Source organism: Leptidea sinapis, chromosome 24, assembly GCF_905404315.1.
Source record: "Leptidea sinapis chromosome 24, ilLepSina1.1, whole genome shotgun sequence".
In the NCBI taxonomy this organism is placed as follows: Eukaryota; Metazoa; Arthropoda; class Insecta; order Lepidoptera; family Pieridae; genus Leptidea; species Leptidea sinapis.
Window position 1 is genome coordinate 5,133,392 of NC_066288.1, and position 19,944 is coordinate 5,153,335.

The 19,944-nt window shown below is 32.9% G+C and overlaps 1 protein-coding gene across 7 annotated transcripts; it reads right to left on the bottom strand.

Annotated features, from left to right (window-relative positions):
• Window positions 1-1,591: 1,591 nt before the first annotated feature.
• On the bottom strand, window positions 1,592-17,085 carry LOC126971591 (juvenile hormone esterase-like). Of its 7 annotated transcripts, none has more exons than XR_007730931.1 (4): window positions 8,031-8,400; window positions 3,979-5,267; window positions 2,285-2,513; window positions 1,592-1,879 (listed from the first exon to the last, which is right to left on the bottom strand). XR_007730931.1 is itself a non-coding variant. In XM_050817915.1 (4 exons), the coding sequence occupies exons 2-4, from the start codon at window positions 8,154-8,156 to the stop codon at window positions 2,357-2,359; spliced, it is 1,572 nt and encodes a 523-aa protein (XP_050673872.1). In that variant the 5' UTR covers window positions 8,157-8,169; window positions 16,845-17,085; the 3' UTR covers window positions 1,592-2,356. The 7 variants fall into 7 exon arrangements, 6 of the variants coding, with proteins under 6 accessions (XP_050673872.1, XP_050673871.1, XP_050673873.1 ...); XM_050817915.1 differs by adding an exon at window positions 16,845-17,085 and having other exon boundaries at window positions 1,592-2,513; window positions 8,031-8,169; XM_050817914.1 differs by adding an exon at window positions 10,649-10,791 and having other exon boundaries at window positions 1,592-2,513; window positions 8,031-8,169.
• Between the last annotated feature and the right edge of the window lie 2,859 nt (window positions 17,086-19,944).

Sequence of the window (19,944 nt, forward strand, 5' to 3'; positions counted from 1 at the left end):
AATAACGTAGTTATTATACAATAGGTTTTAGAAACTAGATTGTAAGATCATAACTTAAGAGTTTTAATTTAATAACCACTGCGTCTATTGAGCAGTGTACTAAATAAAGATTTGGAATATTTTCCAAAAATTAAATAATCAGACAATAGGGGTCTCCTCTAGCAGTGTAAAAACAAGTAATATAACAAGTTCTAGATTATGTAATAATTGTAAAATTGCAAACCTGGTGCACCAAAACATGCAAGTATTGTTTGGAAAAGAACTAACTGGAGTTATTTATGAATCATAATGATATACATATTTTTAAAAAAAGGAGGTTCTCAATTCGTCAGCATGTTTTTTTTTATGTTTGCTACCTCAAAACTTTCGACTGGGTGAGCCGATTTTGATAATTCTTTGTTTATTTGATAGCTGGTGCTTCCCCTGTGGTCCCATTGCATTATGGTCCAGATGTGACAATGGCATCCATGAGAAAACCATAAAAGTCTTAAATTTGCTATACATACGTATAACAAAGTGGATGATAAATTTACGAATAACACAATATCGCACCAACCGATTTCGATGATTCCTTTTTTATTGGAAAGGATATACATACTTCAAAGATAGTTTGGTGAGAGTTGGGTTAAGTTCTGATTACGAAATCCATGACAATGTAACGCAAATTACTCGGCCGAATCTTATTTATGCTATCCGGATATTTAAGTCATCTACCATAACATAGTTATGGTCAAGTAATTATTATCGCAGTCGAATATGGTGAACAATGGGACTCCTTAACAACTTATAGTAAGGGTGCGATCTGTGGCAGAATTTTTTAACTTTCTTTAATCAAATTTCAAAGCGCTTAAGTTCATTGCTGCATTGAAATATTTAGCATATCTACACATATTTAGATAAATTGTTTTTAGTGTACTTCTCATTCACTTAAAATTATTTTTTTTTTTTTTTGCAAAAAATCAACCGACTTCTAAAACACTATTCCAAAACAATAGATATAATAATTGCGTACTTTTATACAATCTAATTAATTAATCTAATTCTAGTTACGATTATTGTAATTTTTGGAGTCGGTCATCCAAGATAGGTTTGTAACTACATACATAGTTATAGGTGAGATGTGCTTGAGTCGTGAGGAGGCGAGAGCGGGTCGCGGCGGATGGACACCGATTCCAAAAATAACAATAATCGTAACTAGAATTAGATTGTATAAAATACACAATTACTTTTATACTTTTTAGTGCATATTATATTTATTGTTTTGGAATAGTGTTTTTGAAGTCGGTTGTATTTTATATGTTTAACAGAGCACTGGCTCAGAAAATATGAGCTCATCTTTAACTTCAGTGGTCATCAGGTGGCAAGTGTGTTTAGCAGAGAAAAGGCTTCACGTGGCGGCTCTCTTATACTTGTAAGTAAATTATTTAAATTCAAAGAACGAGAAGATATTGTAGGCCTCTCTGTTGAACGTACCATGGAAATAGCCTGTGCAGAGCTCAAGCGCGCCATTGTTAGTATATACATACCCCCAGATGCAGTATATGAATTATTTGAAAGTGTATTGGAGGAGGTTTAATTAAAACTATCTGAGTCTAAGATGTATATCATAACATGTGGTGATTTTAATATTAATTTATTAGAAAAATCCAACACCAGTATTAGATTCAGATCACATTTTTTTTAAATTTATTTAGTGGCACAGGATGCAAGTCTATAGGCAATAAATGATCCTCTGTCCACATAATATTGAGTGTTGCTCTAATCTATTCTGGCATCCTCGAATTATCGAGGATCCTGTACCTACTCTGCGATTTCCTGGTGTTGCGTAGTGGCACCGCTCCATTTCGTCTTGACGTCCACTCTCTCCACATGTCGTGAACTAAAATATTATCCCCACCATCAAAAAACTTTATTCCACTTAAGACCAAACTGTTGACAAACATCCGCCTGTTTCCAGATCTTACAGTCTATATAGAAAAAGCGCACAAAAGGTCGAAAACTCTCATGTGAAGTGTGTTTGCGAGTGAGTAGGTACCTATAGACGGCTTTGAGCAGTAACCGACAGATGACCCATACGCCAGTTTCTCGTTAAGAATATATCTGTAGGATTGATACAGGCTATAGTTTTAATTAATATAAAAATGTGTAAGTATTTTAACAATCATCATACTTGGTAGGTAGTACCTACACTAAGAGATACCTTAAGAAAAATTTGTATTCATTTAGTTCTTTATTATATTACGTTATCTTATAAATATCTAACGCTTAAATTCGAAATCATTACTGGTCAGCTAGTTTCGTACGTAATAATAGCACCCTTCGGAAGTCTCCACGCCACTAGCAATAGAAAATTGTATCAAATAGTAATTTCCTTATAGATCTCGTCCCAAAGCGTCATATTGTCTTCATTCAAATTTAGAACGCATTTGAGCTCTTTGTCAATATCAAAACAATATTTCTCAGTCTCTTTGAACGGCTTCCATTTTATGTTTTTGAATGTCGCAGTGGGGTCCCTGAAAACAAAACGAAAGTGAAATTAGTCCTTGTTAACCAAATTTTATAAATTACTAGCTGACCCGAAGAGACGTTGTTCTGTAGATAAAAAAAAATACTGTTTTATATTAATTTTCCAATAATATTCCAAAACATCAAGAATTATTTCGTAAAAAATGCTCCCTGTTGGTAATGAAATTCTTTCACAGTGGAACTGTCAAACCGTGCGTCAATATGTTTTCTCATAGAAAATATGTCCATACAAAACAAATATCGGATATAAAAATTATTATGGGTCCCAAATAGAAATAAAAAGTATCCTATCCTAACATTAAACTTAACTGTCCAAAACATTATACACGTTCTATAGATACATTCTTTATCCCTGTTCGTAGAACTAATTATACTAGCAATTGTTTTATTATAAGAGCATGCAACACTTATAATAATAATTATAGTCACTTAGACATTTTTCATAGCAGCTATCCAACTTTTACTAAAAAAATTAAAGAATATCTTAAACATTCTTAAAATATGTCCAACCGATAAATTTGATAAATTTTGTTTCATTTGTATTTTTGTGTACTTTTTTCGCCTTATGTTTAATTGTATATAAAATCGTTATATTTTGTATTATATTCACTCCTACTTTGTTTATATTTAAGTGGAAACTTTATTGGCTTGTGTAATATAAATTATGTGTTACAATGTGTATATAACTTAAGCTGTTTGTTTTCCAATAAATAAATATAATATAAAAAAATAAAAATAAAAAATATATTAAGAAAGACTATACGACTAAACCTGAGGTTCAACGTACACCGTATAAACTTTCTGGCTTAAATAATTTATACCTACGTCTTGTTAGCTTCTTGCTGTTAGACAACACCAGGTTTATTATTTTTGGTGCCTGACAGCTGCTGCTATGTCTACACTCGCGATACACTAAAATATGAGTCACTCTTTATTAGCGTACGTGCGTTTCTGTAAATAGAGGCTAACAGTTCGCCGATATTTTTTTGACGTGTTCACAGCTGTCACGCAGTTCTTAAACGTATTTTCTGAATATACATTTATTGGATGTGACTTGTACATTAACCAGTGGGTGGTTTCTACGCACAGGATATCGGATAGGTGGGTACCTACCTAGCGGTGCTTTTTGCGGTCGTGAGTAGTAATGTAGTAACTAATGAAATAACTGGCCTAATGAGGATTAATCACTTGTGTCTCAATTTGACGAGCGCAATTGCGATGGCGCTCAGAATTTATAGGGTTCAATCAAAAATCCTGAGCGGCACTCCATCGTACTAGTCTTACCATTTACTGAAGCGACTGTTTATTTTTTCAATACTTTTCAATGATTTTTTTTAATTAGCAACTTTTCAGAAGTTTCACTTCTACCGCGATGACTTGCTCACACACCTATCTTTTTTTAAATATTATTATGGATCTTAAATTCTAAAAAGGTTATTTACATAAACTTACCCAAACGATGAAAAATTGACCCATAATGTAACAATTTGTTCTACAATCTGCTGGGAGTCATCGGTAAGTGGTACATGCAGATTAGTAATGTTAAATAAATAAGGTAGATCATCAGAATGGCATACACCGGCCGCGTGTGTCATATTATACTGTTTTTTTGTAAAGTTTCGTTCAGACTCTGCTGAAAACTGGAAAAAATAAACCGGCATTGACGTATTTTTCACGTGATACCGTGCTAATCTTCTAGTGTTATAGGCAAATGTTACATCAGTAGCCAAACGAACAACTTCTGTTATCATATTTCTACTTATAATGTTACCACCGAAATATTGTTGTCGTACTTTTTCATCTACATCCAATAGTTTTTCAGAGGACATGCTCATTTTTAACTCTCTTGGAATAAATGAGCCTTGCTTTAAAGATAATGTTTCTGGAAGGTGTCGCGCAACTTCAATACCATCACCCGACATGTATCCTAACATAAGAGGTACTTTTGCCAAGCGACCATCTCTTACTAAATTTACTGGTATATCGCTAATAAATTTCTCAACATGCAGGTATGGATTCTCTATTACCGGTGCAAATGTCAATGCATCGGAAGTATCGGCTGGAACGGTGTTCAATTTTGGCAATTTTATGTTGACTAAAGATTCAGTTGGAACTGTCATTAAAAATTCTAATAACTCAGTCACATTGTCTGTTTTTTTCCCCAAGATTTCTCCTAATTGAAAGGCACGCTGTCGACCATATAAATTATAGCTCCAATCATTAAGACAAACACCGCTTTGACAGATTGCTTTGTCGAAAAGACCTACACTCATGTCTGATATCATATGGTAGGATACTGATGCACCGCCGGCACTTGTTCCAAATATAGTTACATTACTTGGATTGCCTCCGAAGGAACTAATGTTTTTCTTGACCCATTTCAAAACTGCAACTTGATCTTTCAAGCCCGCATTACCAGGCACTTCTTCGCTGTCAAGGCAAAGGAATCCGAGCACTTCCAATCTGTAATTAAAAGTTACAAGAACAACGTCGTGTGCCATAAAGAAATCTGGTCCATAAAAATCCGAGTCTCCCGAGCCTGTGTAAAATCCTCCACCATGTATCCAAACCATGACAGGTAATGGATGCGCAGGCTTTATAGCTTTGGAGTAAACGTTAAGAAATAAACAATCTTCACTGCCTGTTTCAAATCGGTTGAGACGTTCGTTGTATTGAGGGCATACCGGGCCGTGTTCTGATGCATCTCGTATTCCTTGCCAAGGCTCCGGAGGTTCGGGTGCCTGTGAATAAAAGCTCATTATTATAAGATATTATTTTGTAGCAACGAATAATCGACTTTTTGGTGTACGCATATCTTAGCACAAGGAGATCAGTTTCCTCTGTCGCGCTATGGTTCAGCGAGTCATAGTCCCAGTGCAATGACGGAATGGGAGGCTGGAGGAAATTTCCTGTGACAGTCTTTAAAGACGCGCAACTTTCTCGCTAATTCGGCCTATGTAGTCGACTTCGCGTCACCAATAACTCTTTTTAAGGCCACGTCCCTGAGGCATGATTATAGTGTGTTTCAAGTTTCCTAGTGTTTTTTATCCTTAGATACCACCGCATTTAAGCCTGATGGACTCTACAAACATTCAACGAGAAGCTAATTTTAGAGGAGCGGTCAAACTATGGTTGAGACCTCCACCGATAGGCACCGAAGAGAACGGAATGAAGAGTTGAAGATAGTTGAGAAGAAGAGACCTTGCAATATGGACCACATAAGTAACAGATTCAACAGCGGCATCTGAATTGACCAGCACAAAACAAATCTGCCTCCACAGTCATGCAAAAAATAAAATCTCATTCCAGTCTGCCGACTTATAGTGTCTATTAGTACGAGTATATATATTACCACAATTTACAAATGTAAATAGAAGTCGTGAAGTGAAATCCACTTTTTGGCTTCAGTATACTTATCAGCTCTACAGAAAGACATCTTTGTCAACTGTCAAGAGAGCGTTTTATTCACCACCAAGTACAATAGAACCTCTGTAATGGAAGTTCTAGGGGAAAGAAGGAAAAAAACGTGTTAAAATAGGTCTAATAATTCATGAATCACTGATTTCGTCTATTTACAAAGGCTTAAAATTAGGTACCAAATGGAGGTTTTGGGGCTTTATGTTACACGAGAACGAAACCATATTTTATCATGCAGGCTTTTAAATTAAGAGGTTATAAATAAAGTTTTTCTAAGTAACTAAGTACTTATCTACTGTTTTAAAATTACACTTTCAAAAACAATACAAATAGATAATTAAAAGTAACAGGTGTTTTGATAATAATTTCACCTGTAACAATATTTATATAGTGTATTGTTTAGTTCAACACTGCAGCGACAATAATTTTTGTTTTACATTTTTTCATTCTTTTTTAAAATTTGTCAAGTCAATAACTCTAATAATATTAGGGTTAGTAGTTTACAATATGTATTGCGTTGCTGACATTAAAAATCGTCGAATGAACGTACCTAAATGAGAATTCGAACACAACCCGAAAAACAAAATAAGTTTATCGTCCTCGTTCACTTTTCTTTATCTATTGTCTTTTCTTGATTTTAACTATAATTGGGGGCAGACCCATGCCCCTTAACACCATGATATTTTTTCGTAGCATTTCGCAGATTTGGCGCCAAAATAATAAATAACTCATTTCGCTCTGCTGGAAATTTCATGAAAAAAATTCTAAGCGCCACTACAACTGCGCTCGTCACCTTGAGACATAAGATGTTAAGTCTCATTTGCCCAGTAATTTCACTAGCAACGGCGCCCTTCAGACCGAAACACAGTAATACTTACACATTACTGCTTCACGGTAGAAATAGGCGCCGTTGTGGTACCCATAATCTAGCCGGCATCCTGTGCAAAGGGGCCTCCCACTGGTATTATAAGATTATTAAATTTTTTGTCTGTACCTTCTTTTATTATTCAAGAACGGCTTACATACACTATCTTGATGGAAATTGGTTCTTACTTGGCTTATTATTCTTACAGTTTCCGTTTCCCGTGAATAATATTAGTATGATATATCATATCATACTAATATAGGTATATATAATATGTAGTGATTGTCACGAGCCTATTAAGGCTTAATAGCTATCATTTTAAATAAGTTAGATAAATTATTACTCTTAGCTACACCATAATACAATTACTTGATGCCATATGACCCTCCCCCGCACCGTCTTGCCTACTACAATCAAGGGACAGTAGTAGAAGGGTAGGTTTGATCATTCTGAGTTACGATTTTGATTCGATTTACAAGATTCGACATTTCCGATGGCTTTGAGACTACACTATTCCCCGAATACCTACAAGATACATCTTATTTTTTTCTATTGACAGAACAGCGTCTGTCAGTTCAGCTAGTTAATTGTACGTGTTATAGTCTAGGTACTAATTCTCAAATGTTGTTGCACGAAAGTACTAAAAATATTTTATTATTTTGTGTTACTTGCTTTCCATACTCTTGTAGATCTATCTACCTACATCACTTCAATTTACAGAGATTGGAGATTATAGTAAAGATACATAAGTATTGGCCCCGGCTTCACGTTGACGTGGGCAAGTCATTGTTGATTCCAATCTACTAGATGCCCCAAAACAATGGTGTAGGTACACCACGGCGTGTACACTGTCATACAAACAGCAAAGATATGTACTGTTTTATTTTATAATTACAATATAGATTTGAATCCACACAGACGAAGTAGCATGCACATTTAGTGTACGAATAATATTCATAGTTACATCAGCGCTATTATAATTACATTGTTTTACTAGACCATTTGTAAGTGGACTATCGGGGTGTCGCACGATCTACTGAGCTTAAAACAATTACATGAATGAAGTTCCTCGTCCTAAGAAGATGAATTGATGACGTTTCGACCGTTATAAATATGCATGTAGCATTATGTATGCACCGAAAGATAGACAATAAGACACAGTTGAATTCCTTGTGAATCGGCCTATATTGGTTTATTACAAATTTAAAATTTATTAACTAACCTTGAATCTCAAATCGCCGATAGGTGGTTTCGCGTATGGAATTCCCTTAAACGCGCAGTATTTTCCACTTTTTATTTCACAAATAACACCTTTTAACTTGCCTTGTTCTAATTCAACCACCACCATTGTTTTTCGCTCACTGAAAAGAGAATTGGACACATTTAGAGCCTTAGTAATTATTAAGTAAATGGTAACACTACGCCACAATGGAGCGTAATGGGTAAACATATTGGTATCTGGTACAACAATAATTATATTTATTTGATACGAAGCCAAATAGCTGACATTTTCTACGTCTACGTAATGTAGGTATTTTAAATAGTAAAGATGTACCTCTTTGGTCATCACTACATATGAAAAAACAAACAGTCGGACTGTTCGCGATAAACTCTATAAATACTTATCTGGTTTTAACCACGGACTAGTAAAAAAAAATAAGGACTTCGTGTCGCCTTACATAACAGTGTAGCACCAAAACAACCCGATCAACGTGTAAATATATAGCCCCACGCACACACACTACAGGCCGATAGGCGGCCATTATGGCAATAGTCATGATCTGTGACAGATCAGTTTGCGTCAATAAAATATTTTAAAAATGCCGTCGTGCGTTGTAAAAAGTTTGAAAACGATACTATATAAGTATTTGTGTCCATATTTGATTATTTAAGGGAGAAAAAATTGTGTCACTAGTATCCCCCGTAACCGCACACACACTAGCATAACGGTGCTTCACTTACTAATATCACAGCGCGGAGTTTTTTTTCTCGTCCGTGGTTTTAACGAGGTTTTTGCTAAAAGAAAGAGTGTTTCATGAAGGTGTGTTCAAAGAAGTGGTTGAAGTATGGTGATGATAACGGAAAAACTCAATCCAGCTTCCTAGCTGCTTTTATCAAAAACGTGACCTATATTCCCTTTGAGGTGTATGTACTTAACAAAAAAATTATGGTGCGATTGGTCCTCTTTTATCTATGCCAAATTTTCCGATTTCTAGCAAAGTAAGTCCTTCAGCATTTTTGGCGTCCCAACATTTAAATGTACAAGGTTGTCAACAAGATAATGTTTTTGTTGTCAAAGTTCTCTTTTTAATGAAGCTAGATATAAGTACCAACAATAATTAAAGATTAAAATGTTGCTGCAATAACATCACAAAAAGGTACCTAAAATCCACGCCGTCAATAACCTACCTTGATTTTAAAATAATACTCATGACCTTTTAGTCCGGTCAATTTAGACATTCGAAGTAACATAATGTCCCAACAACCTAAAAATCAGAGAAATTGTTGAAAACATTATTATAAACAATGTTTAAAAGATCCCCATCATTCCCGTGTATGTTTTTTTTTATTCGAGGTCAAAGTCAAAAAAATGAGTTTTTCGCGATTTTCAGCAAAACGGTAAGTTTTATCATAAAAGTACCACAGACAAAAACTATAACTTTTTGAATCGTTATATCTCAGAAACGGTGGCTCGTAAGAAAAAAAGTATAGAAACCTTTTTTTTAGATAGTTTTATGATCTACAATTTTTGTCTGAGGAACTTTTATGATAAAACTTACCGTTTTGCTGAAAATCGCGAAAAACTCATTTTTTTGACATTTGACCTTGAATAAAAAAAAATCCATACACGGGAAAGATGGAGAACTCTTATACATTGTTTATAATTATGTTTTGAACAATTTCACTGATTTTCAGCTTGTTGGGACTTTATGTACCTTCACTCTCATTTTTTGGTCTAAATTGACCGGACTATTTATTACTTAGAAGAGGAACACTGACGCCACTCTATTCCGATTCTATTTTTGACAATCAATTACAATATTCTCGCCATCTATGACACAGCCAAAAAGTTGTACCCGAGAAACTATAGATGGTGTTATTACCATATTTACTTATTAATTCTATTTATTACTATACTATAATTTTTTAAACGTATTTATTTACATAATTATCAAATATAATGACAAAAAAACTACATAATTAATAATCCAGGTTTAATAATCCATTATCTACGATTCAATACCTTTACCATTCTAATACATGGGGCGACATCTCTCGTTACTCTCTTGGCATCAGGCATGAAACAACGCTTGAAGTTGACCAGACATGCTCTTAGTGTAATCATCAAATTTTCCATTATAATGTAATTATCCTACAATCCGCATATGATTGTATGCTACGTTAGGTTGCAAACACTGATCTTGATTGTTCTTGTGAGAATATAATATTCTGGGGACCGTATACTTGTCTCCATGACACTGATTTTTTTTTATATCAATAATTCAACTCGTTGTTTTGCTATTAAAAATAATTAATAATATAATAATAAAAAAAAGACTTGACTTAAAGGTCTTAGTTACCAGGTCATAAAATCCCAAAAATAAAATCTCCCTGGCAAATGACACTGACGTCTGTCAAATTCCTTTGTGCCAGGCATTATTTACTAAAGAGTAATTAGTAAATAGACCGTATTTTACGGTAAGAAAAGTTAAAATACGTACTAATAGAATGAGTAGGCCAAATCTATTTTGTTTGTAAATTAGGTATTGCATAATAATTGTTTTTACACTAATAATTAACTCTTTCAAATAAAATATAATTTTCGCTGTGTTTACTTGCCTGAAAATGTCCCTCATAAATACAGCCGATCAGAAAACGTAGGTACCTAATCCGTAATCACTAATCGCACTTGTTGTTTTATCAGACTATTCTATTATAATTCATACAGTCATACAACCATGGCCGTAGATGACTGAATGACGCAATACTACAGCGTTTTATTATGTAAGATTATCTACCTACTTAATTATAATTTTATGGTAATATCGTCGGTTCATGTCTTTTTTCATCAACTACATAAAATGCTTTATAGACTTCAGTAAATACCTACTACCTACAACATTGTTTCTTTTGTTTATATAATATATTACAATATGTGCAATTAAACTCATCTCATTTGAATGATTTTGTATTGAGGTTAAATAAAAAAACTTACAAGTAAGACTCGAGGTTTTCGTACTAAGAACTTAATTAAATAAATAAAAAAAAACATTTTTGAATAACACGTCTAGGTAGGTACCGTTCCTAATAGAAAAAGCTTACAACATTATTACGTCTAGATAGACTATGACAGCTGTGAAAACGTCGAAAAAATTAAGTTTAGAATTAACCTCTATTTTGAGTAATTCACTCACACTAACACAAAGAGCCATACAAATCGCTAGTGTAAGAGCTTGTCACGCACACCAAACTAATTATTCCTGGCCTGTTTTTATCGGATGTTTAACAGCAAGAAAAAAATTATAATAAAAAGTAAAAATATACCCATAATATAGGTACATTCCAATATAGCTTAATTTCATTTATTTAATTGATACATTTGTACAGTTTGATTTTGTAATGGAAACATTATTATTCTGAATAAAGTTAGAGACTTAAGTATTTTTAGGCTTTGGTTTCATACGCAAGATGGCTTTCCCGAAAAGTTATTTATTAAGTGAATTTACATACTAGGTACTTTCTTTTCTTTGTTACTCTTCGTACGCAAAAGAAAGAAGACAGAGAGTCGGATGTACAGCGAACAATAATAGTATTACAGTTCAATAGATTATTTTTATATTTTCTGTATTTATTCACAGTGCTAGAAATTAATAAAAGCGGATTTATCACAGTAGCGGATGATCATAAATGAACGACTACTTACTTTATTGAAAAAATCAGCCAGACTGTTCCACTGATGAAAAAAAATTGTTTTTACTAAAGAAACATTAAGAAATACAAAATTTTATTAATGGTAAAGATTGTAACGAAAAATAAATCTGTTACTGTCAAAATCTGCGACCACGATTCATGCAATATCTATAACGGCATCAAATTATTAAAATATAACATATCGTGAGTAAGTACCTACCCGTCATAGTAATTACAAAGTTACGCACTGTTGCGCTTTCCTGCAAAAACTTTTTGCGTTTTTAAAATAACGCCTGCACCTATATAATATGTAAGTATTTTGTTTTGAATTATAATTAGATATTAAAATTAACATTAATTTTCATCCTCCGTCGGCATTAGCAATTAGGTGTACTGATCGAATTGAAACAAACACTAGATAAAACGGGAAACTTGTCAGTCAAAAATTATAATAATACGTACGTCACACTAAAAGTTTAGCGTAATTAAATAAAACAACATGTTATAACCAAAATTTTATGTTTATTGCTTTTGAAAATACTCTCCTTTAAGTCTTAAACATTTTTTCATGCGATCGAAACATTATTTAAAACAGGACGACCACAGATCTGAAGGCATGTTTTCTACGTGCTGATTGAAAGCTATGACTACCCCTTCGGAATTGGTAAAAGTGAAACCTCTCATCAAATCTTTGATTTTGGTGAAAATACAGAAATCACAGGTTGCTAGGTCGCGGCTATGTGCAAGGATGGGTTGTACTTTATCGGAAGCTAAAAATTACTAAGTTTTGTTGACCGTGTGTGTAGAAGCGTTGTCATGATGTAGGAGAACGCGGCTTTTGGGTCGTCTTCCGCGAACTTGTGGAATTGTGCAGATGGGACCCGTAGCTGAGAAAAAACATGCGATCATTCATTTACCAACGTTTCTCGCCTGCCTCACTTTTGTTCGCCTGTTCTCATTTTCAAACACCCATTCACAAGATTGCTGATTATTTTTCGGGTCCAAAACAATAAATCCACGTTTCGTCTCCTGTGACAATGTCATAAACAGCATTAGAATGTCCGTGGTCGTACTTCATTAGCATCTGTGAGCACCATTCCACGCAAGCCCGCTTCTGCTCCGCTATCAGATCATGGGGGATCCAAAGACAACAAAGTTTCCGAACTTTGAAAGCTTCGTGTAAAATTTTCTGAATTTGGCTCATACCAATTCCCAATAGTCTTCGATTTGTCTCATATGTAATTCGCGGGTTTTCTTCAATTAGCCTTCAATTTTCGTTGACGGCAGTTGATGGCCGGCAAAGAAAGAAACCTGACCTCTCACAAATTCAGCAAACCATCGCCTCACGGTGCTCAAATAAGGTGCTTCTCTCCCAAAAGCATTTTGAAGACGAGCGGCACAGTCTTGCGTAGAGAGAGAACTTTTAAAATCTTAAAAATCATCGCTCTAAAATCTTTACGACTTCCATTTTCGCTGCGCACATAGAACTTTAATCATTAAAGTTATTAATTAAAAGACATTAAAGTCAATGTGTGATAAAAACAATTGACAAATGATTTCCCGCCAATTGTTGTTACTAAGAAGGTTGCAATATTTAAAAAAATATAACATTCCAAATTCAAATAGTTCCGATTAGCAAAACTTTTATCGTGCCCCATGTATTTGCCAGGTGGTAATTTTGTAAATGTAACTATTAATTGTATAATTGTTTAATTATCAGATGTCTAAAGATAGATATAGTTACTCGTCTTGCAGTTTAATCAATTTAAACATTATTCAGCAATGTTCAAATTCACAGATTATGCAAAGAGACCGCCATTCAACAAAGCAATATTTGGTATCTTGAGAACGGAGCGAATATCTACTTTTACACAGATTCTCAATCTGATAACACGATAAAGGCATGATAGCATTCGATTCTTAATATCTTGTAGTACTAACCATCTTTGGTACTAACTTACTGATAAGTAACGCTATTCTTTAAAACGTTATAAAATGACAGCTGTTACGAATTGACTTGACGATGACGTCCTGAAGTTGTTCTTCGAGTCGAAAAGTTGTTTCAATCTAATCCAAAGAGAATATACGTTCATCTCAGCTGAGGTCCTTGTTAGTGCGTCAAATTACATTAAAAATTTTCACAGATTCTAGAAAAGTTATTGTTTATTTGATTTTAAAGTGGGATTTATGTGCATACCTCATTTTTTTTACTACTTTAACTCTTTACACCGTTTTCATGTTTTAAACGAAAATCTATTTGACTTTTATTTTGTTTGGCTATGTATGCGCCAGAGTAGACAAAATACTTTATTTTACATTTCATATTATGTTGTCAATAATATTTTCTTAGAAAGTGCCTTAGAATTAATATAAGAACCTACAAATACTAGGGCAGAAAAGTATTGAAAAACTAAGTAAACAAAAGAATTTCTGTAATTACTGATTTTAATCTCTTGTATCACTAGGAAGTATTACGTCTGTTCTGTACAACAAGCTACAGATAACAGAGTAATGCCCTGCAAGCAACAGAGTAAGCTACTTTTATAGCGTTGGCGTGAGGTAGGTAAAATAAAAATGATAGTTGTCACTCTGACTGTACGATGACATTTGACACATATGTCACTCTTACTGTATGTTGACATTTGACAACCTATTCTCTTGAAGATTAATTTTTGCATATTAAAATAAAATAAACCAACAAAAAGTTGCATGAAAATCGGTCACGGGTAAAATAACTCTTGTTTAGTAAGTAGCACTACACCGACGTCCGCTCGCAACCGATGGCCGATTTGAACTGGCGTGGCGTTCCCGTTTTGCTGTACATTTTTTTTATAGCACATTAATGACACACAGATAATTTCACTGTCAATGTCATGACAGTGACAATGATTGGTACCCCATATTTAATTCAGACTAGATGTCAAGACACTACATCTGGAATTATTATTATTTGTATTTATTATAATTTGTGTTTTTATTGTCCTCGTAGATGTAGTATAAAGCACTATGTATCCCTCTGGAAAAAGTGTGATTCCCATACCAGAGTATGGGAATCACACTTTTCGCCGTGGCCTCATCCTACACCAGAGTGTAGGATGAGGCCACGGCGCTACCCCATGCCAACAACTAAACCCTCGTCGGTATCGCTTACACTATCCCAACCATTCTTTTCATCTAGCCCTTCCCATGATTGATCATCAATGAAGCACAAGTTAAGCATACAACTTAAAACTTGCCTTAAGTTAAGGGCACATTATCTGAATACAAGTAAGCTAACATAAGCATCGATTTATATAACTTACTTGCCAGATAAGGTAATTACTAAGCCTGAGAATAATCGGCAAGAAAGTCAGCAAGCATTAGGCATGATGACAAAACTTTGCCCGCGAAAACGGTGTCCGATTATGACGTCACGGCACACACATTAATTATAAGTTATAACACCTCAAGCGACGTCATGGCTGATTGCCTTATTTTAAATATAATATAACTGGCTGATCCGACACCCGCTGTTCTGTCAATAGAAATTAAATTTGATTTTAGTATTATGAATAATGTAATCTAAAGCCATTGAAAATGTGTTATCATTATTTAATTAGTTAAAAATGAAACAACGGATTTACCGCCAGATGCACAAAGCATCCTTAAAGTTTATGTTTCATTAAATATAATACTGTCACTTTCTTTTTCATTTTGACAGTGACAGTGACAGATAGCATGTGATATAACGAAACATTAACTTCAAATATCCTTTCTGCAACTGGCGGATAGTAATATGACGTTATCCTTAGTAAATAGACATAATATGCCATCGCGGACTTTTCTGTAGAACTATTACTAATATATCTAAAAGGGCTTACACAGAGTTTTCGTTGAAAGCTCCCAGACCGCTTTTCCAACATCTCTAACAAATATCTTTAATAATATACAAAACTTTACAAGTTATATACTAAAACCTTCCTCGTGAACCAAGCTATCCAATGGTGGAAACAGCATGACAATCAGTGCAGTAGTTTTTGAATTTATCGCGAACAGACAGACAGACGCTGCGGAGGATTTTGTTTTATGTAGTGGTATTGGCACACTTTTACACAAATAATCTTACCCCAAACTAGTCATAGCCTGTACTATGGGTGCAAGAAAACTATAATATATTTAATACAATACATTTACATATACTCGTACTGTATAATACATAACTCGGAAAAACATCCATATTCATCATATAAATGTTTGCACCTACCTATTTGCACCCGGACCTCCAGCTCAGAAGGCAGGCTCACTAACCACTGGGCTATATGAATCGTCACTTTATCTTTATTTATCTAAATCTTTAATTGATGAATTCTTTCAAGAGGAAATATTAATAGGTCATACCTTATTTCCATACAAATATGTTCACGACTCTTTACTCCTGGGTTTTTAAAATAAATAATATTTTCAAATCAATATATCTTTTTCTCTGTTTTATTTTATTTTTGATGTATTTGCTTTTAAGTAAATACTTCTAAAATAATCCAAACAGTGCTTAAAACGTACCTACTTAGTACCGATGCAAATCTGTTAACAATAAGGGCAAAATTTTCGGACATGGAACACACCCATCCAATGGGATATTGACATGACACCAATCAAATAAATGCATTTTCCAGAATTTTCTTACGATTGGTTAACTTTTGAAAAAGGAAATATTTGGAATCAAAACCCTGGTTTTTTAGTAGGTAACCTAGAACTTTTAGTCGGAGCTGCAGCCACTGTACTAGTAGTAGTAAACGCACTGAATTTATGCACGACAGAAATATTGTTTAAGAAATCTTTAATCACACTTTCAATTTACATATTTTAAATAATGTATTCTTATAAGATAATAGTAAGTATGTAATATAAACAAACAACAACAAAACAATGAATATGTGCTGCCGTGGCTGCTCCTGCCCAAACATTACCATCTACACGTGCTGCACCAAGATCTCTTAATTCCAACAACCGAGTATCTCGTAAAACATCATGGCTGACTACTCGGTCTAATTCCTAGTCTTTGTGATTGTTTTGTCATTTTAAATATTTAGTACTTATGAAAGTTATAACTATCGAAATGAAATTATCAATATAATATTATACCTACCTTCTATTCAAGATTCCAGCAAATATCCAGTGTGCGTCTGCTCGTAATTATTCTCAACTTAATTGGCTAAATCATGATGATATTTTTTTGCGATTGGGCACATTGTATTGGGACCTGATAGGTTGAGCTGAGTATAGACGGGTAAATACTATAAATTATTAATATTTTAGAATGATTTCTGCGATATTATGGAAAGAAGAGAAATTATTGTTAGATAGAACTAATTCTAATAAGTTATTAATTGTCGGTAAGTCGCGTGAAACTGTAACATTCACAACCTTACACGGTTATATAGGACAATGAAAATTGTTAATGTGGTTGTAAAACAATCATAAACAGATAATATCTCTAGCGTGTATTACGTCCTTGATATATAAGGTTTTACACTTCTTTACTAGGTATGAATAACTATATTTATTTTGAAAGAGTTTGTCCTAAACAACCGTACATACGGATCACTTTTTGGTAAGTGATCACCGCAACATGACTGCAATCCATATAACACCAGAGGAATCGCAAGACCGTTGCCGACCTTATAAAGCGTCGCATAAGAGTAGGGGAACCTGTTGTGCATAGGACAGTTTTTTAGATATCTATTTTTAATGTTATACTTCTTTAGGCGCGTTATGAAAAAATTATGAGAGTGAAATTTTTAGAAGCGCGCATCATGAGAAGACATAACATTATGTACAAAGTTCCTACGAGTTCTAACTGTCGTAGAGCTCATCAACTTTTTGCCACCACATTATGTCGTACAAATGCAGGCAAATGCTTGCTGTTATATCGAATTGGTGAAGCTTATAATGTTAATTTTAATCATATCGATATTTTGTGCACGTCAGTGGGAATGTTTATAAATCAAATAGTACAAGCTTTGAAATCATAACAAATACCTGTTTAAAATTTATAGTTTATTATACGTTTTTCACGCTCTTTTTTTGTTTCTATTCTTTTTAACCTTGTAATGTTTACCTTTTTCAATTTTTATAATTAATCTGCGGTAAACGGTACTGGTGGCACATTTACATTATAATGCACTTACCTTGTAATGTACTTTAGTTAGTAAGATCTAAAGTTTCAGTGTTTGTTTACCCCAATAAATAAAATAAAAATAAAGTATAACTTCTTGCGTGCATACATAAGTACACACACACTTTTTTTTAATATAACTGTACTCAAACCATTGTTGCATATTTTGAAGTGTCAATTATTTGAATATTCACCACCAAAATATCAAAAAATTATATTTTATACTTACATGTGTTTTAATAATTAAAACGAAAAAAGAGAATTATGGCCAAGGTACAAAATACCCCTATACACCTAGGCCAGTACTATGTGGTATATGGTAATTTATGAAAAATATTCTTAACAAAAAATAACTCAGAAATTCTAAATAAAATCAAATTGATATTCATAGTTTCTTATTTATAATGAGGCAAAGCTTTTATTTTTTACTTAGACTTAGACTTTTTATTTAAGAATATGATACTACGTGAGTGTAAAATAATTTAAGAAAATATTCTCCTGGCCAAAGTACAACATCTAAATGTACTTTGGCCATGGTACAACTTCAACAAAACTTGGTGGATTTCAAATAAATTAGGGTTACTTATATCGTAGAATTATTATTGTTTTAATACTAGTTATAGAAAAGAACCAATGGCATATGGAATTCTACGCCGAACAATATAAAAAAATTATAGCATTCAAGGAAGACACTGAAAAGAAGTACAAGGCTTTAGAAAATAAAAATATTTATCTAGAAAAGCAAAATATGGCGTTGGAAGAAGGTATATTACAATTAGAACAAAAGGAAAAACATAAAAATGTGGAAATAATAGGCTTATAAAAAAAGAGAGATGAAAAGATAATTGAAATAGCGAAAAATATGTCAAAGATACTAAATTTAAAATCAGAAGAGATAGCGGATGCAAGGAGGGCAGGCAAAGAAAAAGAGATAAGTGGTAAAATATACCAGCCGCTTGTTATCACCTGCCGTAATAAGGCGTACAGGGACAAATTGTTAGAGGTTCGTAAAATTATTGTTAATAATAATAATAATAATAATAATAATAATAATAATAATAATAATAATAATAATAATAATAATAATAATAATAATAATAATAATAATAATAATAATAATAATAATAATAATAATAATAATAATAATAATAATAATAATAATAATAATAATAATAATAATAATAATAATAATAATAATAATAATAATAATAATAATAATAATAATAATAATAATAATAATAATAATAATAATAATAATAATAATAATAATAATAATAATAATAATAATAATAATAATAATAATAATAATAATAATAATAATAATAATAATAATAATAATAATAATAATAATAATAATAATAATAATAATAATAATAATAATAATAATAATAATAATAATAATAATAATAATAATAATAATAATAATAATAATAATAATAATAATAATAATAATAATAATAATAATAATAATAATAATAATAATAATAATAATAATAATAATAATAATAATAATAATAAGCCATTTATTCCATAACCCATAATATACAAACAAATGTTAGTATTTATCAGATTTAACAGAATTCCTTTGCGTGTCCCATATATTTTACTGAAAATGTCTTGAAGAACCGCTATAAAAAGCTTAGGTGACGATGGGTCACCTTGTCTTACACCTCGTTCGATTTTGAAGGGTTCTCCGCTGGTCTCCAGTCTAACTGTTCTTATACTATTTTCATGCACGTTTTTTATAATATTGATATATTTCTGGTCGATATTCAAAGAGTAAAGCGCGTTCCAGATGGAGATGTGACTGATGCTATCGAATGCTTTTCTAAAATCTATAAACGCCACATAGAGTGGTCTGTTAAATTCTCTGTGTTTTTCTATTACTTGTTCAATTGTCTGTATGTGATCAATAGTGCTGAAACCTGAGCGGAAGCCTGCTTGCTCTGTAGGTTGTGCGTTGTCAATTTCCTTAGTTATTCGTTTCAGTATTATCGAAGCAAAGAGTTTATATGTGCTTGATAGAAGACTAATTGGCCTATAGTTGTCAATACCTTGCGGATTGCCTTTT

What these genes read in the sequence shown, in the direction of transcription:
- LOC126971591 (XM_050817912.1), bottom strand. Translation starts at nt 8,375, where the DNA reads ATGACCAAAGAGGTACATCTTTACTATTTAAAATACCTACATTACGTA. An exon ending in TCGGCGATTTGAGATTCAAG is followed by an intron (nt 5,268 to 8,030) that starts GTTAGTTAATAA and finishes TTTTATTCACAG; the next exon opens with GCACCCGAACCTCCGGAGCC. An exon ending in GTCAATTTTTCATCGTTTGG is followed by an intron (nt 2,514 to 3,978) that starts GTAAGTTTATGT and finishes TTTTGTTTTCAG; the next exon opens with GGACCCCACTGCGACATTCA.